Source organism: Urocitellus parryii, chromosome 5 (assembly GCF_045843805.1).
Source record: "Urocitellus parryii isolate mUroPar1 chromosome 5, mUroPar1.hap1, whole genome shotgun sequence".
Taxonomy (NCBI): Eukaryota; Metazoa; Chordata; class Mammalia; order Rodentia; family Sciuridae; genus Urocitellus; species Urocitellus parryii.
The window spans coordinates 99948932-99971984 of record NC_135535.1 but is presented as its reverse complement, the minus strand read 5'-3'; the positions used below and the strand labels follow the sequence as shown (position 1 = coordinate 99971984).

Here is a 23053-nt window from a genome sequence, read left to right as displayed (position 1 = left end):
AAGGCACGATGCTAGAGTTACAGGGTCTTGGAGGCGTCCACTAAGATTTCAAAACAAGGTCAGGGAAATAAACAAGTTGCAACAGGTTAGAAGTCCCTACAGGACTGCCCCGGAAACGGTAGTGCCTGAGGATATAGCAAGAAAGCCAAAACTGCACTGGAGAGCCCTGGATTAAGAGATGCCATTACATGGGGTATCTTTGGAAGAAAGCTGTAGGAATTGAGCAGAAACAAGCCTAGAGAGAGGTCATGTGGCCTGCAACCAGCAAGGCCTCAGGGGCAAGGATCACCATGCTCTGTGCCCCAGATGCTGGAGGAGGAACTCCAGGACTTGTTTGCCCTGCTGGGTTTCAGTCTTTCTTTGGTTCCATTCCTTCTTTCTATATTCTTATTTCTTTGTTACATAATGAAAATATCTAGTGTGTGCCCTTATATATTGGATATATGTGATTTGCTTTTGGTGTTTTCCAGAGGCTCATGGTAGGAGTTTACCTTGAGGCTCAAGAGACTTTGGGTTTGGATGTTTGAGTAATGGTGGAACTCTTAAGATTATGAGAACACTTGGAAATAGATTAAATGCATTTTGCCAGGGATGGGGGTACCAGGGATTAAACTCTGGGGCACTCAACCACTGAGCCACATTCCCAGCCCTGTTTTTGTATTTTATTTAGAGACAGGCCTTGCCATTGCTGAGGTTGGCTTTGAACTCACAGTACTCCTGCCTCAGCCTCTCAAGCCACTGGGATTATAGGCATGCAGCACCATGTATTTTGAATTGTGAGATGGGCATGAGGTTTTGGGGAACAGGGGTAGAATGTTATGGTTCTTATATGTGGCCTCATGTGTGCAATAATGCCAGAACATTCAGAGGTGAAATGATTGGGTTAAGAGAGTTTTTAATCTAGTCAGTGTAATAATCCACAGATATGGATTAACTGAGCCATAACTGCAGGCAGATAGGATGTGGTGGGAGGAGGTAGGTCACTGGGGACTGCCTTCAGGGTTTATATTTTGTCCCTGGTGAGTAGAGTGCTCTTTCTCTCCTTCCTGGTTGCCCTGTCTTGAGCAGCTTTCCTCCTCCACAGTTCTGCCTCTCCTCAGACCCAGAGCAATGGAGGTGGCCATCTAGGAACCGAGACCTCTGAGACCATGAGTGCCAAATAAAACTTTCCTCCTCTGAAATTGTTCTTGTCAGGTCTTTTGGTCATAGCGGTGGAAAAGCTGACTAAAATAAAGGGATAACAAAAAGTAGATGAAATTTTTGATATCAGATGGAAGTCCACAAATAGAAGTAATTGTTGCTTCTGGATTAAATAGATTTAGTGTGGAAAGTGTGTAGGAAGGAGAGGAGGTAGCTTCAGGGTTTGGCCACTAGGGGTCATTAGTCAAGGTTTTAACATATTTAGGAAAGTGAAAGTCTATTCTTTGGCTTTGGCCCATAGATGTTCATTGATTAACTTTCTCTCTCTCTCTCTCTCTCTCTCTCTCTCTCTCTCTCTCTCTCTCTCTCAGGAAAATATATACAAAATTTATTAACTTTAAGCAACAATAATTTAAGATACAAGAGTCTCATAGGAATTCAAAGACTATACAATAAAAGGAAACTGACAAATAGTCAGCTAATATACAACCCAATCAGTTAACAAACAGGGCCAAAGATCAATACAAGTCATGCACCATCTTCTGTGTAACACCTTGGGTTTTTTTATTCCAAAGGTAGATTTATATAAACTGGCTGTTAACTATACTTCTACCTGAAATTAACATTTGAATGGAACATGTTTTAATAGAACCTTCCAGCACTGATTTCCTACTGGTTAAAGAATTCACCAGGTGATGCTCATATTTAGGCAAATGTTAGAATAGTTAGAACAATGTCTTCAAGATAATACTGGGTGATTTTTCCTCCACAACAAATAAAACCTAAATAGACATAGAGTAAAACATATATTCAAATTAAAGAGTCAGGTAAAAATGATCAAGTCTCAACAGTACCTATTTACAAAGTTAGAAATAAACATAACATCTAGGAGAGCCCATTTCAGTTCTGGTTTTACCACTATTAATAGAAAAGCTGAGACAGGTCACTTTGTCTAAGGATGACCTGAAAAGTCATAATAGCATCTTAAATCCAAAGGCCCTTTAAGTCTTTTCATACCAAGTAGAAATTGAGGAAAGTACAATCTGAGAAACAATGATACTGTTCCTCACATGTCACTGGGTCACTAGTAGTCACCCAAATCACATCTCAATTCCCAGTGACTTAAGTTAGAAGCTCCTTGCCCTGAAAGACATGCTGACACCCTATCTGGGGTCCAGAATAAAATACACAAATTGTCTTCTACTGGCACCAGCTGGCTAAAGTCTGCATATGCACAGGACTGACTTAAAAATCTATTAAATACTTCAGTTCATTAAAGAAAACAAAATCTAAATTACATATTAGTCAATAGAAGTTTAACTTTAGTTGTTTAGTGAATTTTGAATTGGCCATTAGTGGTAAATACAACACTTTGCATTTGTTGTAGAAACCAAACTAATCAGGCTTTTCCCCAGACAATACAATGATCATTTGTGTGTAAAGTGCCAGTTTTATTTACAAACTAGTTAAGTAAGCTTTAAAGTCTTCTTTGTAGCAGTGAGACTGACACCTTAACTGTCTGGTGGTTGTAACTGGTGTTCAATCCTGCTGGGGCAGGCTTGCTTGAGGCTCCCTCACTTGGAAGCCGGGATCGTCATCATTAGTGCTATGGAGCTGGACAGCTGTTTGCAAAAGCCAACAAGGATTCTGAGGTAGCTGCCCAGTTTTTTAGATGCCATTAATCAACGTGTGGACAATGGTGTAGCTGGTGGATTCATTTTAGCTGGTTTGGGGGGATGGGGGGTAGGTGATAAGGGAGGGGGGGAAATCAGCCAAATAAAAGCACATCCTCTGTTCATTTAAAAGTCAGCATCCAAGGTAAAAGAATTATCTGTTGGATTCGACATCACTCCCATTCTCTGATACTCGCCTACTCCCTTCTCAAAGAAGTTAGTCTTCCCTTCTAGTGAAATATTCTCCATAAAGTCAAATGGATTTTCTACTTTGAAAACCTTGTTAAAGCCCAGCTCCAGCATAAGCCTATCTGCCAAAAATTCAATGTACTGCTTCATCAAAGTGCAGTTCATCCCAATTAGCTTCTCAGGCAAGGCTTCTGTGAGGAACTCCTGTTCTATCCTGAAGGCATTGATAATTGTTTCTTTTACTCTCTGCTCTGATGGTTTGTGCAGCAGGTATTTGAGCATCAGGCAGGCAAAGTCACAGTGTAAACACTCATCTCTGCTAATAATGTGAGGCCAAGCATCAGTCCTCGTTTCTTGAGCCAGAAAAGAAGATTCCCTCCACAGCAGCAAAGGCTACAACACGTTCTCCATAGGTAGCCTCTTTGTCCCCAATCAAACGCAAGGCCCATGGCTTTCTTCTTCACACAAGGCATTATTTCAGTGGCATTGAAGAGAAATTCCCTTTCTTTGGAGTCTTTAATGTAAGTGTCAATAAGGAGACTATACATTTCAGAATGTATGTTTTCCATGGCAATTTGGAAGCCATAGAAACCGCGGGCTTCTGTCATTTGAACTTCTTGGCTAAATGGCTCCACCAAATTCTCATTTACTATGCCATCACTTGCCGCAGAGAAAGCCAGAATGTGGGATATAAAATATCATTCCTCAGGCTTCAGGACTTCCCAGTGCTGAATGTCCCTGGAAGAGCCACCTCCTCCGCTGTCCAAAAGGAAGCCACAGCTGTCTTACACATCTGCCAGATACCATGGTGTTCCATAGGCAAGATGACCAAGCGGTGGGGGTTCTCTCCCAGTAGTGATTCATCCTCCACGCTGGGGGCAGTACTTTAGTTTGGGCTCCATGGGATCCTGGAAGATCCTCCTGGCGGTCTTGCTGGCCAGGATTCGGGTTGCACTGAGGGCCTGGGACGAGTTCTCCTTGTCGGCCATTGCTGCTGCTCTGCGGTGGTGGCGAGTGGGGCGCAGACCCAGAGCATGGTGGTGGTGGTGGCAGACATGGAGACAGCAGTGACCAAAGTGGCTAAGCAGGAACCTGAGCCTTCCCTTATCTCCTCCACCTTCAATCTACCAACCTTTATGATTATGTAAAGTGCATCTCAGGTTTTTCTTTTATATCCACGAGTGGAACTGCTGGATCATTTGGTTGTTCAATTTTTAATTTTTTTTTGAAGAAACTCCATACTATTTCTTATGAAGGCTATATCAGTTTTCATTCCCACCAACACTGTATAGTGTTCCCTTGAGTGCCATACTAAGTATCTCTTATCCTTGAGACTTAGAGTTCCAATTCATTTCAATGAACATTTACTCAAATACTGCAGCCAAATATTTTCCCCTAATGGTTTTTAAACCTACTTAGAGATGGTTGGACATGAAAGTCATGTAGATTTTACTTCATTTATAGTTTGAGTTTTACTTCCTTTATTGTTTGAGGGGATCACAGCAGTATAGTATCCAATATTAATTTAGTTAATTATTTAACACTGAAACAGAAATGACAGTGATAGATTACTTAACTTCTTAGGTTAGCTTCACTGGAAAACTTTCTTATAGATATACGCCTTAGATCCATTTGCCTTTAGTCCTAAGAAGGGGATTAAAAAGGTCAATGTGTGGAATAAATTCTGGACTAAATGAATGGACTTACAGAGTCTTATCCTGAATCATTTTACAATGTTATTATGATCACCTTTCCAAGAGGTGTGATTGCACATTGTCAGTTATGGAAACATTTCTTCAGATTTCTATTCTATTAGTGTTCTTACAGATCTTATTCCAGAGGTGTCATAAACTTTAAAATATCACTATTATTATGTGCTGTTTTGTTTTATAATGATGTTTTCACTTAAGATGTTTTCCTAAATAATTTGTTTCCTGTGTAATTTTCATAAGATAAAATATACTTAGATTTTAATATACTTATGACATGTCAAAACATATTAATAAGTATTATAAATTTTCAATCTTGGGAAATAAAATCAAGATATTTTGGTCATTATACTACTTGAATTTATATAAATCAATTTGGCATTGAATGTTCAGGGTAAGTATATGTCTACTTTTACAGAAATTTTATTAATTTATAGTAAATTCAATATCATTACTTGTCTCCATAGGAAAATGTGCATATTTTTAGAAAAGTGAACATTCAAGGGATCTAAAAAAATAAACACTTCTTTGTGGTTTTACTTTAATTCACCCAACTGAAGAGCTGAAGAAAACATGTCATTTTTTTATTAGAATAATGAAAGATATGATTACATTTTGGGTATAGTTTGTGAGCCATAGAAAGAAGGAGATGTGGAAGAAAGGAAGTGTTTAGAAAATTAAAATAGGAAGGCCTGTGGATGGATGAGAAGAGACAAAAACCTGTATTAGTCCATTTTCTGTTGCTATAACAGAACACGAAGAGGAAAAGAAGTTATTTCTCACAGTTCTGCAGGCTGAGAATTCCAATACCAAGGTGCCAGCACTTGGTGAGGGCTTCTTGCTGCATCATGACATGGCAGAGGGCACCACGTGGAGAGAGTTCAGTTTCCCAACAACCACTCCCATGGTAAAAGTATTAAGCTAATTTGTGATGGTGGAGCCTGCATGGGTTAATATCTTAAGGGGCTTACCTTTGAATACTGTTGCAATGACAATTAAATTTCAGCAAGAGTTTTGAAGGGGACATCCAGACTATAGTGGACCCCTTCCCAGACCCCTTTATTTATGGATCTGGTGTCAGAGTTAAGAGAAAGGATTTTCATCATGTTCTTCCACAACTCAGTTGTGTGATATAGTACAGAATAAGACAGACTATGAGAGTTGCACCGGACTTTAGGAATCATTTACTACACCTCATCAGAGCTGAGGCTTAAGGGGATTAGCAAAGGCCACACTTTCTCTTCAGGATTAAAATTCACTTCCTTTCAGCTGTCCTGGGCTGCTTTCCATAGCATATCACTGTCTCTTAAAATGATATGTCTGTGTCTTTTTTTCTTCACTTACAGAATGTATGGATTGGACATTCTGTAAGATTCCTTATAGTTTTAGAATTCTCTGCAGTTGTTCTCTTTATGCCTCTAAATCTACAGTTTGTACAATACACAGAATTAAAGTCACAGAGATCTGTAATGGAAAGTAGAGAAATTGAGATGGGCTTCATAATCAAGATACTTTATTTCTGATGGGTTTTAGTTTCTTTTCACAGATCCATTTGTTTTCTGAATTACAGCTCTCAGAAAATACTTTCATGTTTGAGATAGCAGCACAGCTGTTTTCTTTATTTTCACCAACAATTTTTAATCTGAGGAGAAAAAAGAAAAACCTCTCTTAATGTTTGGGATTTTCTAAAACATAATAATATAAAATTTTAAGATAAGGTTAACATAAATCTCTGCAACTTCATCTTCACTTGGAAAGAAACCTTCTAAGAAGAAACTTGAGAACAAACACAGACATATATATAGAACCTTTGGAAACTGGGAATTAAACCTCCCAATTCTATAGTAAATTCTATGAAGTCTATTGACTTCACTGATCCTTAGTTTTCTTAAATAAATGGGTTCTAACAACATGTTTGGGTGAGGCACTGAGAGGAAACATAAATGTATGACAATGCTAAAACAAAAGTCTGTTTTGGTAACTGAGACCTGATGAAGAAAGCCTATGTAAGGTCTGTAGAAGTGGATGCAGGGGAATGGAGATGCAGTTCATGTGCATGTAGTCAGGGTTCCTTTCATTCTCATTCCAAGCAGAGGTTGGTGGGTATCTGCTTCAACCTACTTTAGTTCCAACAACAATGGATATTGTGGTTTATTGTAGGTGGGGATAGGAATAAAATTTGAACAATGGGAAGGGCTAATATGGGGTTGGCTGCAAGGGAGAGGTGAATTTAAGGCTCACTTATGTTTGTCTCAAACAGAAGGTGGTAGAGGCAGTGGTCAGGGCTCCATCATGGCTTTTGTTTTTCTCCTTTGTTCCTCTTCTTCATGTTCCCATTGGGCCTGAGCAGCTAATCTGATTTATTCCAGTGCCAGCCTTCTGGTCAAACCGTGGACTTTCGTTAACTGGACTGTTGGAAACATGCCCTAGATTTTATGTCTCACATCCTTTGAAGTATTTCTTCAATTTGGGGGGTAATTTCTTTAAGGCCAATCTGGCCAAGTCAGTGACTCTCTTTCCAAAGGCCCTCAATGGCTTGCTGGTCCTTCCCTAACCAGATGTCTGATGAATTCTCAGACATTACCTTCTTTAATTCCCAAATGATTCTATAGAAATATATTATCCTCTCCCTTCTTTCCCTTTATTTGAAAACAAGGTTCTAGAAAGTTGAAATCAATTCAGAATTTAACTGAATTCCCTTTTAGTGTACCATGATGGCTTCTAAGGTGGACCTGATGACTACATCTCAAAGCCTCCAATTTTATCCTCAGGCTAAAGTAGGAGGCTCAAATGAATTTAATCCATCCACTGCATATATTTCTTCACAAACACTTATATGTTTTCAAATCTTATTTTTACTAAGGCTACAATGAAATAAGCCTTTTACATCATAGCCCATTTAAAACACACACACACACACACACACACTAACTATATTTAATGAATCTAAATCAATCCTTATTATGTATAAAAAGATAAATAATGAAGTCGAATTTAATATCTTTTTAAAGGGACTTTAACTACTAAACTACATTCCCAGAACTTTTAATTTATTTTGAGACAGGGTCTTGTATGTTGCTGAGGCTGGCCTTGAACTTTCTCAGCTTCCCATGTAACATGGATTACAGGTGTGTGCCAGCATATCCAACTCAAACTTAATTTCAATATAAATAAAGTATAGAAAAAAATCCTCATAAAACATTATGAAAAATCAGCATAGATTTGATTAAACATATATATATTTTTTCTTTTTCAAAAGGGTTAAATTATTTTTGAATAGTCTTCATTTTAAAATCTAATATTCAAAAAATGTTTTATAAGATGGGCTCTATAATGTCAAAATTTGCAAATTAATCCAACATTCTTTTTAATGTTTAATATTGTCCATACTTAATATATTAGCACTGTATTTTACATAAACCTGAATGACTAAAAAATACCTTTTAAGTCTGAAAGTATGCAAATTTAATTAAATTGTTCAAGATCCACTAAACTAACACTCAATATCATCTCTTGAGAAAAACTCATTGGATGTTCCTTACAAAAATTTGTTTGGATCCCTACGTGCTTTTGCTTGTGAAAGAAAAGAATACTCTGCTCTTTGCTATACAACTATCCATGAATTCTGTTAAAAACATGTATTTAACACTGAATTCTCTCTTGACAATGTTATTCAATTAAAAAATGAGATACTTAAGAGAAAATAACAATTGGCTTCTTTGTGCTTTATGCATATATTATCACATTCCCCAAAATAACTGTCTAAATATACTATATACTATATACTATACTATACTATACTATACTATACTATAATATAATATAATATAATATAATATAATATAATATAATATAATATAATATAATAATGTTTGCCTCAATGCAGGTAGTACCTGTCCTGCATCTAAGTTCCATACTCTGATATTTATTATTTTTTCCTTTATAGTCTTTTATTTTTTCTATGTTGGTTGGGACCTACTGAATTGGATCATGATCCACTATGATGCTTTTCCATTACAATTTAAAAAATACTGCTTTGTAAATTCTATGTGACAATAGTCTCCATGGATACCTTTTAAAAAGAAATTTATGTATCCTTCCCAAAGTGTTAGTCCTTGTCTTTTAACACTCCATTGCAGATGCAAACATATGTTCTTATAAAGGGCTGGGTCTTTTCATACATAGTATTTTCCAAGCAACTTTGGAGTTATTCATCTTCCCAGCCTATTTTGAACCTATGGAGAATGTCTAAGCCAAATTAAAACTATAAAATTCAGTCTTCAATATTCATTAATGTTACTACTTTGCAATGTGAACCTAATGTGAACTACATATTCAAATGAGCTCACCTAATACTCACATGTCATGATTTAATAAAGAGCCATTTATCCACTTCCACTTCTTCTCTGATAATGTAAAATTTAGTCCAATCCAATACAGATTTCCTTCATACTTTATCATGTTCTGTATGAATCTCTATAATTGAAACAAAATACGTGACTTACTATTGAACCTGCTTATCTAACCATGATTTGTATTCTTTTTATCCCCTAAAATCTAGTTCAAGGATCACCTCCTCTCTGAAGTCTTTCCTAATTCCCCAACTCTCCAATGAGTTATTTCTTCCTTCTTTGTGATATTTCTCTCTACATATATTTCTATTTATTTTTAATTTATTATATTATATTAAATTGTTATATGACTGTTCAGTCTCCCAAATAATGAGCTTCTTGAAGTCAAAGTTTCCACTTGCATTACACAGAAACTTTTTTTTTTTTTTAAATATTTATTTTTTAGTTCTCGGCGGACACAAAATCTTTGTTTGTATGTGGTGCTGAGGATCGAAACCGGGCCGCACACATGCCAGGTGAGCGCGCTACCACTTGAGCCACATCCCCAGCCCCTACACAGAAACTTTGGCTGAAGTCCAGCTGTATTGAAGCAGTCTTTAAAATGTGTTAAGTTATATAAAGAATTTTAATTAACAATTTACCAATTCTTCCTGATCTTGGATGAGCAGCAAACTGGATTCTCTTTGGGAGCAGTCAGCTAGACTGTTATTCCAAGTTTTGGAAGAACTAGAAATAGTGAAGCATTTATCTCGGAGCTGAAGCCCATGTTTAGGGCACTGTAACTGACGTGGTGTCTCTATAGTAAAAACAAAGAAGAAATAAGTAAGTATTGTATTACTAATCTGTCCCTGTTGCACCCCAAACAGCACATACACGCATTGTTATAAATACTCAGAAGTCTTTGATTATGACTATTACCATCTAAGGGTGCTGGGTTTGTTGTTTCTGTTCAGCAAAGAATTGAAGAACAGGACACAGAGGTAGCAAACAAGAAGTAGGTTTATTACAAAAGCCACAGAGATACAGAGATAGACTTCTCCAAAGAGAAGGGGTCCAAGAGCAGGGAAGAATCTGGTGGGGGAGATTTTGCCTGTTCTTTTTTTAAGAGAGAGAGAGAGAGAGAGAGAGAGAGAGAGAGAGAGTTTTTTAATATTTATTTTTAATTTTTTCCGTCAACACAACTTCTTTATTTTATTTTATGTGATGCTGAGGATCGAATCCAGAGCCCTGTGCATGTCAGGCGAGGGCGCTACCACTTGAGCCACATCCCCAGCCCTTTGCCTGTTCTTTTTATGGTTTCTGGAATGCCCTCCTTTCCTTATCTCTTCCCCATCCACACACACTCCTCACTGTTATCGATTGGTGCTCTCTTTGTCCATGCATCTGTTTTAGTTTTACTCTTGATTATTAGCTGTTATTCTTAGGAAATTCAAGGCACAATATTACCTGTTGTATAATTCCTCTTCTCTTGAATATCCACACTGCTCTTTTCCATTGGTGATTTTTGTATTAAGGATATCACTAGTAAATAAAGGGGAAAATACATTAAGAGGGTTAGATACCCAAATGTGTGGTGGAATGGATATGTCATCACTTTAAGGAAACTAGGTTATTTCAACAAACTAATGTGAACAGATGAAACCAATTATATTGTGGTAACCAAGGGTTCTACTTTGGAGACAGCATACATAAATAAACAAGATAAAAACAGAGAACAAGTGAACTCCTGCTGATATTAGGTTCCATATTATCTACTAGATAATTCTGCTTAAGGGAATTACTTAAAACTGTTAAATTGCTTATACTGTCGCCTGAACTCTCTCATCTTCAGAATGAGTGTAATTGTGCTATTTCCAAGGGAGGGCTTGTCTACTGCCATCTGGAATTAAGTAGGTACTTAATAAAAGGTACATAATCAGAATTTTTAATTTTCTTTGTTATCACAATCTTTGGGTCACAACTGTTATTGGAGCACAATTATGGGGTAATATACATAATCATGCTCAGAATAATTAGAAAGAGAAATAGGAAATAAATGTGAAGTTTCCAATGTGGACATGGGCTAAATGGGCAAAGTGTTGTCTTGTAAATTTCCATTTTGTTCATCTTTCAATAAATTTACAATAGCCAAATAATGATAAGATACACCTATATTTATGATGGAGATAGAGTAGATATTCTGAAGCAAGTACCTTGCTTCACTTACCTAGAACACTCAACCCAATCACACTCAAGAGAAGAAGAATTATTCCAGCACAGCCAAGTTTCCAAGCCAGTTGGTGCCAAGGTGCACCCTGAGAGACATCTGGAAATTAAAACAAACAAACAAGCAAACAAAAAAACTTGGCAAATTAGGTTGAGGACATCTGGCACAAAAATCAAAAGTGGTGCTTTGAATAATCCAACATATAAACCATGAGATACAAGTTGAGTATTTGGGGCAGGAAAGAACCGTTATCAACCATCTTCAAAGTAGCATTACACAGGATAGATTCTTAGATCCAACTGAGAGTTTGCTCATTGATAAAACAGGAATACTTGCACATATTTTCTATATAAAGGATTAGTATGAGAATCAAATATGATAGATGTGAAGACATTTTGAAAATTTCCAAGCGCTATACAAAAAATAAATTGCATATGCTATTGTAGCCAGAAAGTTAAAGCATCCTAAGGAGAACATTTACTTTTTAGTTGTAGTTGAACACAATACCTGTAGTTTATTTATTTATTTTTTTATATGGTGATGAGGATTGAACCCAGGGCCTTGCACATGCCACTCGAGCACTCTACTGCTAAGTCACAACTGTAGCCCTCAAAATATAGTTTCTGAGGCTCCATTTAGTGCCAAGTACTATGTTAGGTACTGATGATATACAATAATTCCATTCTGCTTTACTGTCCTAGAATAGTCATCTCCAAATCTTTCCAAACGTATGGCATTCAAGGAAGAATATTTTGTTAGTGAGGACATTATTTTCAGTATTTCAACTCCAGTAGTTCCCCCTTATCTGAGGGAATATTTTAAGCCCCTTCAAGGATGTCTGAAACTATGAACAGTAACAAGATCTCTATTCACTGTCTTTTACACACACGCACTTTTCCATGTTAACCAAGCACTCACCACACATTATGGCTGTAACTTTTGCTGTTTAAAATGAGAAAGCAAAACGAGCTGAATTTCTCTTTCCTTCTTCACAATTTCATGGGTAGAAGATTTGTTATTTTACAGATCAGCAACCTCAGAATAAGATATTTGTTCTTGCCTTAATTAGAGGACTTTCACAATACCATTTATAAGAAGCTCTTTATGGCTTGTCTTTAGTACAACTGAATTGTTCACACCACTACTTTTGCATCTCGGGGCCACAATTCAGATAAGGGTAATTTGAACACCAGAACTGTGACTAACAGGTGGGTCACAAAGGTGTGATCCATTTCCAGGGGAAGGATGGTGTAAGATTTCATCCTGCTACTGAGAACAACATGCAGTTTAAAACATGAATTGTTTATGTCTGGAATTTTCTATTTAACATTTTTAGACCAATGTTGACCATAGGAAACTGAAATTGCAGAAAGCAAATTTACAGATAAGGAGAGACTGAAGTTGTTAAATGTAACATGTACTTATGCCTAAAGCATTGCATGGTCTAAACAAAACACTGACATCTTTGTTTTTCTAAGTAATCATATCAATAACTATATAATAGCTCATGTTTATCAGACATTGAGATTATGTTAATTAATTTATGAAATGTGATTATAAATTAATCTAATGTCAATTTATTTTGCTTCAAGACAATGTTGAAAACAGAGATTTCATAGGGAAAAACAATAAAGAGGGGCTTATTTAAAAAATACAAATATAGAGAAACACTGGGATACAGCTTTCCAAGTTAAATCAAGTTAGCAGGAAATGATTCTGATAGTTTCTGTCTAAGCTATCCTGTTCAAACTTAGACTTAAATACCTCCTTTATGTGATTTAATTGTAAGATCTCCTCATTTTGATTTATAATGTATTTCATAAGTTCCTTTATATATTGCTTTTTAAAATTATTATTGGGACCAAGATCACTAGAAGTAAAGTTTCTAATTTATCTTTAGCTGTCAACATATACATTTTCTATTTTTCTAATATTTCTTAGTGTAGATGATTACCTGCTTTGAGTTAAATGTTAAAAAATTTCAACATCCAATATGTATAATACTGTCTTTTGTTCTCATTACATTACATATTCCAAAAAGCCCTATATGGCAAGTTCTACTTTTTTTTTTTTAATACTGCCACTGGGGGAAATTGAGTTGTATAACTCAGATTGCACACAAACACTAATGATTTCTCCTATTAAAGTTATGACATTCACACACATGAGTTAGTTTTTTTTAAAAAATGTTCTCAAAGAAACAGAATTTAGTACAATCATCCCCCTTATCCTTGGGTTTCATATCTGCACATTCAAATAACTACTGTTAAGGTCTGTAAATAAGTCAAAAATAACACCTGGTATTTTGCCAGAGAAATGTTAGAGTTCGTAAACAAGTCTGGATGGTGCCTGGCAAAATGTCAGAGGGAGTGGTTTGAGAAGTAACAAAAGCGAGCCATTAAGTATGGAGATTCCTTATTGGTTGACTGATGTATCTGGTTTATGCTAATTAAGATAAGCTGTGCAAAATGTATAAATAGCTCTGTTGTCCTACAATAAAGGGCTCCCATTCCTGCTGTATCAACGTACACAAGTTATTCGTCACCACCCCCCCCACCACCCCCCACCCCCACCCCCCCCACCCCCGGTTATTTTGCTGCAGCCGGACTGCGGCAAACTACAGATCAAAAATATTCACAGGCAATGGGCTGGGGATGTGGCTCAAGCGGTAGCGCACTCTCCTGGCATGTGTGTGGCCCGGGTTCCATCCTCAGCACCACATACTGAAAAACCTAAGCAATCTCATTCTGCTTGGGACCTCATTTTGCTCTGAAACTTAACCTCTGACCTACTGTAGTCCTAAAGTCAGGAAAATACTACAGAAAAGCTCTGTGGAAACAGTTCGGAAATGCCTCAGATGGTGATCACCTAAGATAGGCCAAGATAACCACGTATCTGAAATTCCAGATGTCCCCCACCTAGGTGTGGTCATCAGTATCTAAACTAGAAGCCCTGCAGTTTGGCACGTACTCCCCTTGCTACATCCTCACGATTTAAACCAATCAGTTCAAATGAATCCCCCTCTTGTAGTGACCAATCACCCCTAACCAACTTGTTCCCGCCAGTGAATGCGCTAATCATGTTTTAGAGTTTTTATTTGATTTTCCTGCGGTGTGTGATGATTTGCTAGGAGATGCTATGACGTATGTGGGGGTCCCTGCCTTCTCAAAGAATGTATAAAACTGCTGCAAACTCTGAGCTTGGGGCCTCTTAGTGTCACCTGTTGCTGTGTGTGTTCGGAGGACCAAGCTAGCTCGCAATAAACACCTCTTTGCTGCTTACATCGATCTTGGGCCTCAGGTGGTCTTTTGGGGGTCCCGAATTCGAGCATAACAATACAAAGATGTTGTGTCCGCCAAATACTAAAAAATAAATATTAAAATTCTCTCTCTCTCCCTCTCTCTCTCACTCTGTCTTTAAAAAAAAAATCACAGGCAAAACACATTGCACCCATTCTGGAAATATATATCTGTTTTTTCCTTGTCATTATTCCCTAAACAATGCACCTTAGCAACTATTTAAATAATGTTTAAATTATCTTAGTTACTGTAAGTAATCTGATATAACTTAAGCATGCAAGAATATACACATAAGATGTATACAAATACTATAACATTTTAAATGTGATTTGAGCATCAATAGATTTTGGTATATACAGGGATTCTCATATCAGTCCTCTGTGGATGCTGAGGAAGGGTTGTAGAGTAAAATATGACAAAGGAATGCTATGGAAGGAAACATTACATTAGACTCAAAGAATTGGAATGTAAGTTATCATCTGGCACTATTTGGCACCTGTTGAATAAGTGGAGGTGGGGATTGGAGTAGACAACTGGAGGAGACTCCAAGGCCCCAGAGTCAGTACTGGTCTAGAATTTCTAATAAAAGCTATTGTGACCCAGAGTGACTCAACCCAGTGAATAAGCTTAAAATAGCACTAGGATGAATTTCCTTCTCATTTTATATATGTATAGTATTTTACATTTCTGTCTTTTTTCTTCCTTACTCATCTCTCTTTGGAACTCCAAGTTTGTTTGCAAAATGAAGAAAATTTCATACAGTCATTACACTAATGCTTATCCCTTAGTCTAGAATTGACTAAGAACAGAGTTTTTTTCCAAATCTAGCAGACCTGAGATTTGAGACAATATGTTCAATCTTCATAAACCACAAATTTTCTCACTTGTAAAATTGGATAATACCTACATCACAGATTTTGTAGAAAATTATATAAAATAATTCTAAAATTCTAAATCTAGAGTCTGGGACATTGTAACTATTCAATCAATAGTAGTTTTTTGTTTTGTCTAAAAAAAATAGGGCAACTTAAGTGACTTTTAAATTGTGTTATTCATTCATGCTAAAATTTATGAAATCAAGTGGAGTATCTTATTCCTGCTCTCTGGTAGTAAGAGTTTCTGCTGAGATTAAATTTAATGAAGTTACAGCTGAGCACTGGAAGAGGCCAGGTGAAATTTAGTTACCTGAAGGTACCTGCTTAGGGCTAATTTGTATTTGGTATAAACAGTATATTATATCATATCCATTGTTCAAAACCTGTAAATAGCTTTCCATCTAGCAGACCTGAGTATACAAAATGGTTTGAAAATTCCTCTTCAATCTGGGTCAGCATTACCTGATTTTCTCTCCATCTGCTCATAAATGCTGCCTGCATATTCCTCCTACTTGATGAACATGTGTGTTCTCATCTCAAGTTTTCTGCATTTGCTCATCCAACTTCTTGGAAGGCTTTTGTCCCAGAGCATGGCTTTGTCCCTCACTTTCCTCAGATCTTGACTTCCATATCATCTTCTAGTGCAGGTTGTTAATAATTTTTGTGTTTTCTGTGATACCATCTCAAAAACCTAAATACTAATTTGCACTTGAAACTTTTTTTCTCACTAGCACTTAACACCATCCAGTCTTCTACACAGACTTTGGCTTTTGTTTATTGTTTGCATACCTCCAGGGTAATAGAAACGGTGTGCCGCAAAAAAATTCTCTGTCTTGTTTTCTTCCCTGTCCTTAGTGTTTAGAGCATTCTTGGCATGTGCAGATGCTTCTTTGTGAATGAATAAATAACCTCTAGAGGCAATTTCCATAACTTTTACGCTTTTTTCTGATACATAAAGCCTTTTTGGCCACTTGACCACAGTGAAACAGGTCATTGCTCACCTCTCCCTTTCTGGTTTCCTTGACTGCCTTGGTTCACCTCATCACTGTGTTGCACATTTACCACAACACGAACAGTTTAGCCAAAGAGTCCATAATAGAACAATCTTCACACTATCACTTCGGTATTCTATAGTCACACCGTTTGCTCTGGTTTATTCTACTATTTTTTTTTTTGAGATTTATATTCAGGGTGATATTTTGTATGAGAACAATTGTAATTGGAGTAGACAAATTTTCCAAGATTACAAAAGGTAATGTTTGGACAAAGCCTCAAAACATTTCTCTATGTTCAGTTAATTTTCTGATCCCCCTTTAAACAAGCCCACTAATCCACTTTTCCCATGCCTGAACAGAGGAAAACAGAGACTTGATTTTTCCCATCAGAAAAAAATGCCTGGCTCACTCATTTTCTCCCTGTAGTTATCAAAATCTTCTGATTTCCTCTTATTCCAAGTGTTGATTATAGTGCGACTTGTTTGATGACTGTAAGATTTTCTTCTTCATGACTTAAAGTTTTGATAATTTAATACTTTCAAACTTATAACAAGAATTACTAAAATTATGATTCATATGACTGCCATAATATGAAATAAATATCAACTTGGAAATCAATTGTAATGTTATTGATGTCAATAAATTCAACTAGACTGCAGAAAGCAATTTTATACACATTTTCTGCTTCAGTTTCTAGCCTCCTCATGTGTCCCCAGGTCAGGCCATCATATATTATGTCTCATTAGCCTTTCTATTTCTTTCACTAAGATTACTAAATCCCCTGACATAAAGAAGTGTGCCAATTTTCACAAAATTTAAATGGGCTTGTTGTTACTAATATGCTCCAGTATCTTGTGACCATTTAAGTTGTTATACTTTTCAAGTTAGAAAAGTATGGGTTGGAATTATAATTCAAGTCTTTGATCTTGAATATGACTATCTCTCTTCTCTTTGGAAGGAAGAGGATGTTAATTACTAAGTCTGAACTTTACATACTGACAGAAATGCTGTAGATGCAACTGCACTGCAACTTAACTATACGATTATTATTTTGTAGCGGGATTTAGAATAATCTAAGATGCTATTACAGCAAGCTTACAATGTCTCTCTTAAAACTTTCTTTTGCTCATATATGTAAAATATTATGTTTTAGGGTCATTCATCTCAGAATCCATAAGCCACAGAATCATATTTCATGCTGAATACCTTGATAAAAGAAATTTACACGCTTTTTTTTGTCCAAAATCATTATCTACAAGCAAACTATACTACACCTAACACTAACATAGAACAACTGATTTTCTTTCCAGAAATAACTTAAAATCATAAACGTAAAAGAAAAATCTAACTCTGATTATATTAAAGCCAAAAGGAGACATAAAGCCACTTACCTTGGGGAAGAGATAGAGGTATAGACCTTTCAGGGCCTTGGCCCCTGGATAAGCTTAAATCAGCATATACCACCTGTCTGTCCATTGCAGACTGGGGAATATGGAACAAAATTGTGTAGAAAGGCAAGATTGAAGTTCTATGAGGCAAGTTCAGGAAAAGGAAGTGCCCTATCTGAATGCTTTGCTGTCTCTATTATGTCCCACCCCCCATACTTCTCTTTGAGGGTTTTCACCATAAACTATTGAGCTAATCCATTTTCTGGTGTCCACTTTACTTACACATGTGTTATCTATCTTTTTAATTAATTGGTCTGTTCTATAACAAAATTATGGAAAGGCTTCTTTATTCTTGTTCCACTATTTTAGGGGCCAAGCCCAGAGTGAAGAAAATGAGGCGCTTATGTAAAGTTCAAATGTAAAGATATTCCCCAAGTACTAAGCAATTAAGATGAATAATGCCTAATACTAAGTACATAAATTCATACCAAAAATGTCCATAATACTATTTGAATTGAAGTGAAGTTCTATAGTATTTCTAAAATATATGTGCCCCAAAGAAAATTATGACATACAAAAAAGTGCAGCTACCAATTTGGGAAAGAATTATTAATAATACAACAGAAAAAGTAATGAGAAGAAGATCAACAGAATACTCTTAACTTAGTTCTAAAGGCACACATCGATTAATAAATCTCCACATGAGGATAAGTATTTGAAATCTCTCAGAATTAGAGAAAATGGAGGACTTGAGTCTGTGGCATTTTTCAACTACATCAGGGATTTTCAGGCCTAGAGCCTTAGAGCAGGAACTTAAATGCCAGCAAATCGGACTTTCTTACATTACAAATGAAAAGGAAGAGGAAACTCAAGTATTTCCCCAAAGTCATTTTCTGTGATCAGAACAGAATTATACTAGGTCCACAAAATTACCTGACAGTGAAAGCAGTCTTCAGGCCTTGAACTCCAGAATATAGGAAGGATCCATTCATAGCTGAAAATGTTTATTTTGTCAGTTATGAGGCACACACTTGTTCCCTAAATATCATTATGGATCATTATTAAATGAGATGTGTGAGTGTCTCACAACCCACTTTTTAATGATTCAATTGAAATGGTTTTCAACTATCTTATTACTCAATAATGAGCAGTCATTTTACTTATGATAGCACAATGGTTCTGCTATATACCTCATCCAAATTTTTAAGATTTTTAGGAGTTATGGTACAATGTACTGGGTAAGGTTTAAGTATGAGGTGTCCCCTAAGAGCTCACTGTGAGACAATGCAAGAATTTTCAGTGGATAACTGATCAATTTATAAGTCTATAACTTAATCAGTGTATTAGTCCACTTGAATGGACTAAATGGGTAGCAGTGGGCAGACAGGGTGTGACTGGAGGATGAAGGTCACAAGGAGTGCTCCTTTTGTGCCTGATGAGTAGATCTCTCTCTCTCTCTCTCTCTCTCTCTCTCTCTCTCTCTCTCTCTCTGCTTTTTTGGCTGTCATAAACTGAGTAGCTTTTCTCTGCCACATTCTTCTGCTTCTCTTTGGACACAGAACTATGAAGGGAGCCAATCGTGGACTGAACCACTGAGACCAAGAACCAAAATGAACTTTTCTTTCTCTAAATTTTTCCAGTTAGGTCTGCTGGCCACAGTGACACAAAGCTGACTAAAACATGGATCAAATACAGAGAATAATTCTGTGTATTTATAGGACAATTGTCAAGCTTCAGGATATATAAGAATCACCTGCCAGGGGCCCGGGCTATGGCTTAGTGGTAGAGGGCCCACCGACTATGAATAAGGCACTGGGTTCGATACCTGGCATCACATTAAAAACAAAAACAAATAAAATAAAGATGTTATGTCCATCTACAACAAAAATATAGTTTAAAAAAGGAATCACCTATCAACTTGCAAATAATGCATATTTGTTGTGAAACAAACCCAAATAAGCCCAATATACTGTTATACTGAGGTGGAGAATGCTAAATCACTCCAAGTATTTCAGCTTGTTTATGGGCCACACTTAAAGAAGCAATTAAGTGGCAAGTGAAAAATGAGGGATAGGTTAGAAAGATCAGTACAGTGACTAGAAATCTGGGGATCTAGTCAGGAGACTAAAATAATGCATTTGGGGCACTGAAGTTCTACTTAAGGTTCTGAAGCATGACTGTGTCTTGTAGGCATTTACAAAGTATATATTAAGAATAACTGATGTAAGGTAAAATGTTCTTCAACAGAAGATTCAGACAGATGTTTTCAAATGTCTCTAAGCTCCAAAAATGTAAGCTAATTAGGAATATTAACCAATTCACTCATCCATATGTAGCATGAAATATATTATGGATCACACCTAAAAATAAATCCCTCCTGAGAATTCACACCTTGAGAATTTATCTAGCCTGTGTTAAATTCATTTGAGCTCCTAATTGCATAAATGAATATTTTATTGAAAAATATATCAGAATTTAAGAATATTTTGATCTTGTAACTATAAAATATAAGGAGGGATTATACACACAAAATGAGATCAAAGCTAAATAATTCAAATGGCAACTATTACAAGTAATCTTTGACTTTCTAATGCAATGAAATAAAGTAAAGTCAAGTATCACAAGGAATAATAAAGACAGTTTCTGACCAGGTAACCTATTTTGATACTGAACTTGGCCAAGTTAACTGCAGGAGTTGGCATATATAGAAATGTGGAGCTTAAATATAAACAATATAATTCTTGATGTGAAAAAGTATAAAAGAGACCAGTAGATGGCCACAAAAATAAGAGAAGTAAAGAAATAATTTTGAGCAAGAATGTAAAAATACAAAGCCAGCAAATGATAATTATGAGTCAAGAGAATGAACTTCAAGCTGTAAAATACACAAGAAAGAAAGGACATCAGAAGATGGCACACTAAGAAGTTAGGAGACCTTCTTCCCCCAGAGACACTGCATTGGCACTATATAGACAAGAAGGCCTCTGTGAGAAGTCTAAAGACTGGTTGTCAAACCAGCCTATCATAAAAATCAAGAAGAGATTAGAAAGAAAATAGCAGAGAAACTTGTGACAATTGGCATCTCATTCATGCACCTCTCCTATGCACCATACTGCAGAGAAACTAGGGGGAGCACCCTCATACGGGGGCTCCTTCCTCTCATTGAAAACAAAAATACACCTCAAATCCATAGTGCTGGCTTGTGTCTCCCCCCACACACACACACACAAATCTTCATGCTCTAGACAGTGTGATGCTGTACATCATAAGGTCTTCACCAGAGACTAAACTGATGGGAGCACCTGAACTTGGACTTTCAGCCACCCAAACTGTGGGATAAGAAAACCTCTTTTCTTTATATTTTCCCCAACCTCAGTTTTTTCACCATAGGAACCAAAAATGAATCAATACAGATGACATATCCAAAGTGCTGAAAAACAAATTAATGTCAAACAAGAATACTGTGTTCAGCAAACTTCCCCTCAAAATAAAGGAGAAATTAAGACTTTTTCAAATACGCAAAATCAGAGAGAGTGAGTTCATTATTACTAGACCTGCTTCAAAAGTAATGATAAAGTATTCTTTGGAATCAAAACAATAATAAGCAGCAAAACAAAATCATTAAACTACAAATATGAGCAAATATCATAACCCATGCAATTATCATTTTGGTATAGAAATTTCAAATGAGAAAACTATACAAGAAGTATAGTATTATGCTGTACAACATAAAAGAATTTTCAATTTCAATAACATGAAGTGTTGGAGTGGTGGATCTGCAAAGATGTACTGTGTTTGTATGTGATTAAATTGCTATCAGTTTAAAACAGAATGTTATATCTTTAGGATGATTTAAATAATTGCAACCATAATCACAAATTATCTGTAGAATAAACAACAGGAAATAAGAGAATTCAAGACTATAACTACAAAAAATCAATAAAGAATATCAGTAAAAGAGTAAATGAGTGAGGAAAAAAGCCACAACTCTACACAAAACGAACAAAATGGCAGAACAGGTCCTTTTCCATGAGTAATTACTTTAAATATAAGTTAATAAAACTTTGCAATCATAGGACATAAGCTTGCTGAATGGATAAAAAAGCAAGATCCAATTAAATGCTAAAAGATTTACTTTAGACCTAAGAATATATTGAATATTGAAAAATATTCTATGTGAATTGTAACAAAATGAGAGCAAGATTGGTGTATTAATATCAGGCAAATGACCTAAATAAAAACCATTACAAAAGACAAAGAAGGACATTTGATAAGGAAAATAAGGCTAGTTTCTTAAGAATAATGTCAATTATGAATACTTAGGTACTAAAACTATGATTCCTGAATATATGAAGCTAATTTTAAAAGAATTAAAAAGTGAAATAGATACAATACTAGAAGGAAATCCCAATACCCCATAATCAATACTTGACAAAAGAACCAGACAGAAGATCAATAAGGAAATAAAGGACTAGAAGAACACTAGGATCCAACTGGACCTATCAGACAAGTACAGAATACTCCAACCACCACCACCACCAGAATATACATTCTTTCTTAGGGCACCTAGAACATTCTGCAGGATACAGCATATATGAAGCCATGAAAGAACATTAACAAGTTTAAAAAATTTGAAATGAGGGCTGGGGTTGTTGCTCAGCAGTAGAGCACTTGCCTAGCATGTGCAAGGCCCTGGGTTCAATCCTCAGCACCACATAAGAATAAATAAAACATAAAATAAAGGTATTGTGTCCCACTACAACTAAAAAAATAAATATTAAAAAAATTGAAATGATACAAAGTGCCTTTTCCAGTCATAGTGAAGTAAATTGATAATCCATAGCTTAAGAAAAAGTGGAAATTCCACAGATTTTTAGAATTGAAATAATTCACTCTTAGAGCTGGAGTTGTAGTTCAGTGGTGAGGCACAGGGTTCAATTCTCAGCACCACATATGAATAAGTAAATAAAAAAGGTCCATTAATAACTAATAAAAGTATTTAAAAATATAATTCATCCTTAAGAATTCAAAGGATCCAAGAATAAGTCACAGTGTCAATTAGGAAATAACTTGAGACAAATGTAATCAAAACCCAATATACCAAAATTCATTTGCAGTAAAAACAGTGTTAAAATGGAAGTTCATAGCTGTAAAGGGACAGATTAAAAGAAAAGAAGAAATATATTGAACACCTACTTACTGGTTTACAACTCAAGAAACTAGAAAA

The 23053-nt window shown here is 36.0% G+C and overlaps 1 protein-coding gene and 1 pseudogene across 1 annotated transcript; both read right to left on the bottom strand.

Annotated features, from left to right (window-relative positions):
- Window positions 1-2939: 2939 nt before the first annotated feature.
- On the bottom strand, window positions 2940-3991 carry LOC144248999 (ribonucleoside-diphosphate reductase subunit M2 pseudogene; annotated as a pseudogene).
- Window positions 3992-6214: 2223 nt separating this feature from the next.
- LOC113198228 (killer cell lectin-like receptor subfamily B member 1) lies at window positions 6215-17914 on the bottom strand. The gene is made up of 6 exons (XM_077799078.1): window positions 17830-17914; window positions 11270-11368; window positions 10510-10584; window positions 9705-9859; window positions 9072-9187; window positions 6215-6353 (listed from the first exon to the last, which is right to left on the bottom strand). Exons 1-6 carry the CDS (start codon window positions 17912-17914, stop codon window positions 6215-6217), a joined length of 669 nt encoding a protein of 222 aa, XP_077655204.1.
- Window positions 17915-23053: the final 5139 nt, after the last annotated feature.

Excerpts from the sequence above, each read along its gene's own strand:
- LOC113198228 (XM_077799078.1), bottom strand. The coding sequence starts at position 17,914 with ATGGACAGACAGGTGGTATATGCTGATTTAAGCTTATCCAGGGGCCAA. Across the intron at positions 11,369-17,829 it reads ACCTCTATCTCTTCCCCAAG|ATGTCTCTCAGGGTGCACCT; the intron begins GTAAGTGGCTTT and ends TTTAATTTCCAG. Across the intron at positions 6,354-9,071 it reads TCTTTATTAAATCATGACAT|ATTAAAAATTGTTGGTGAAA; the intron begins GTGAGTATTAGG and ends TTTTCTCCTCAG.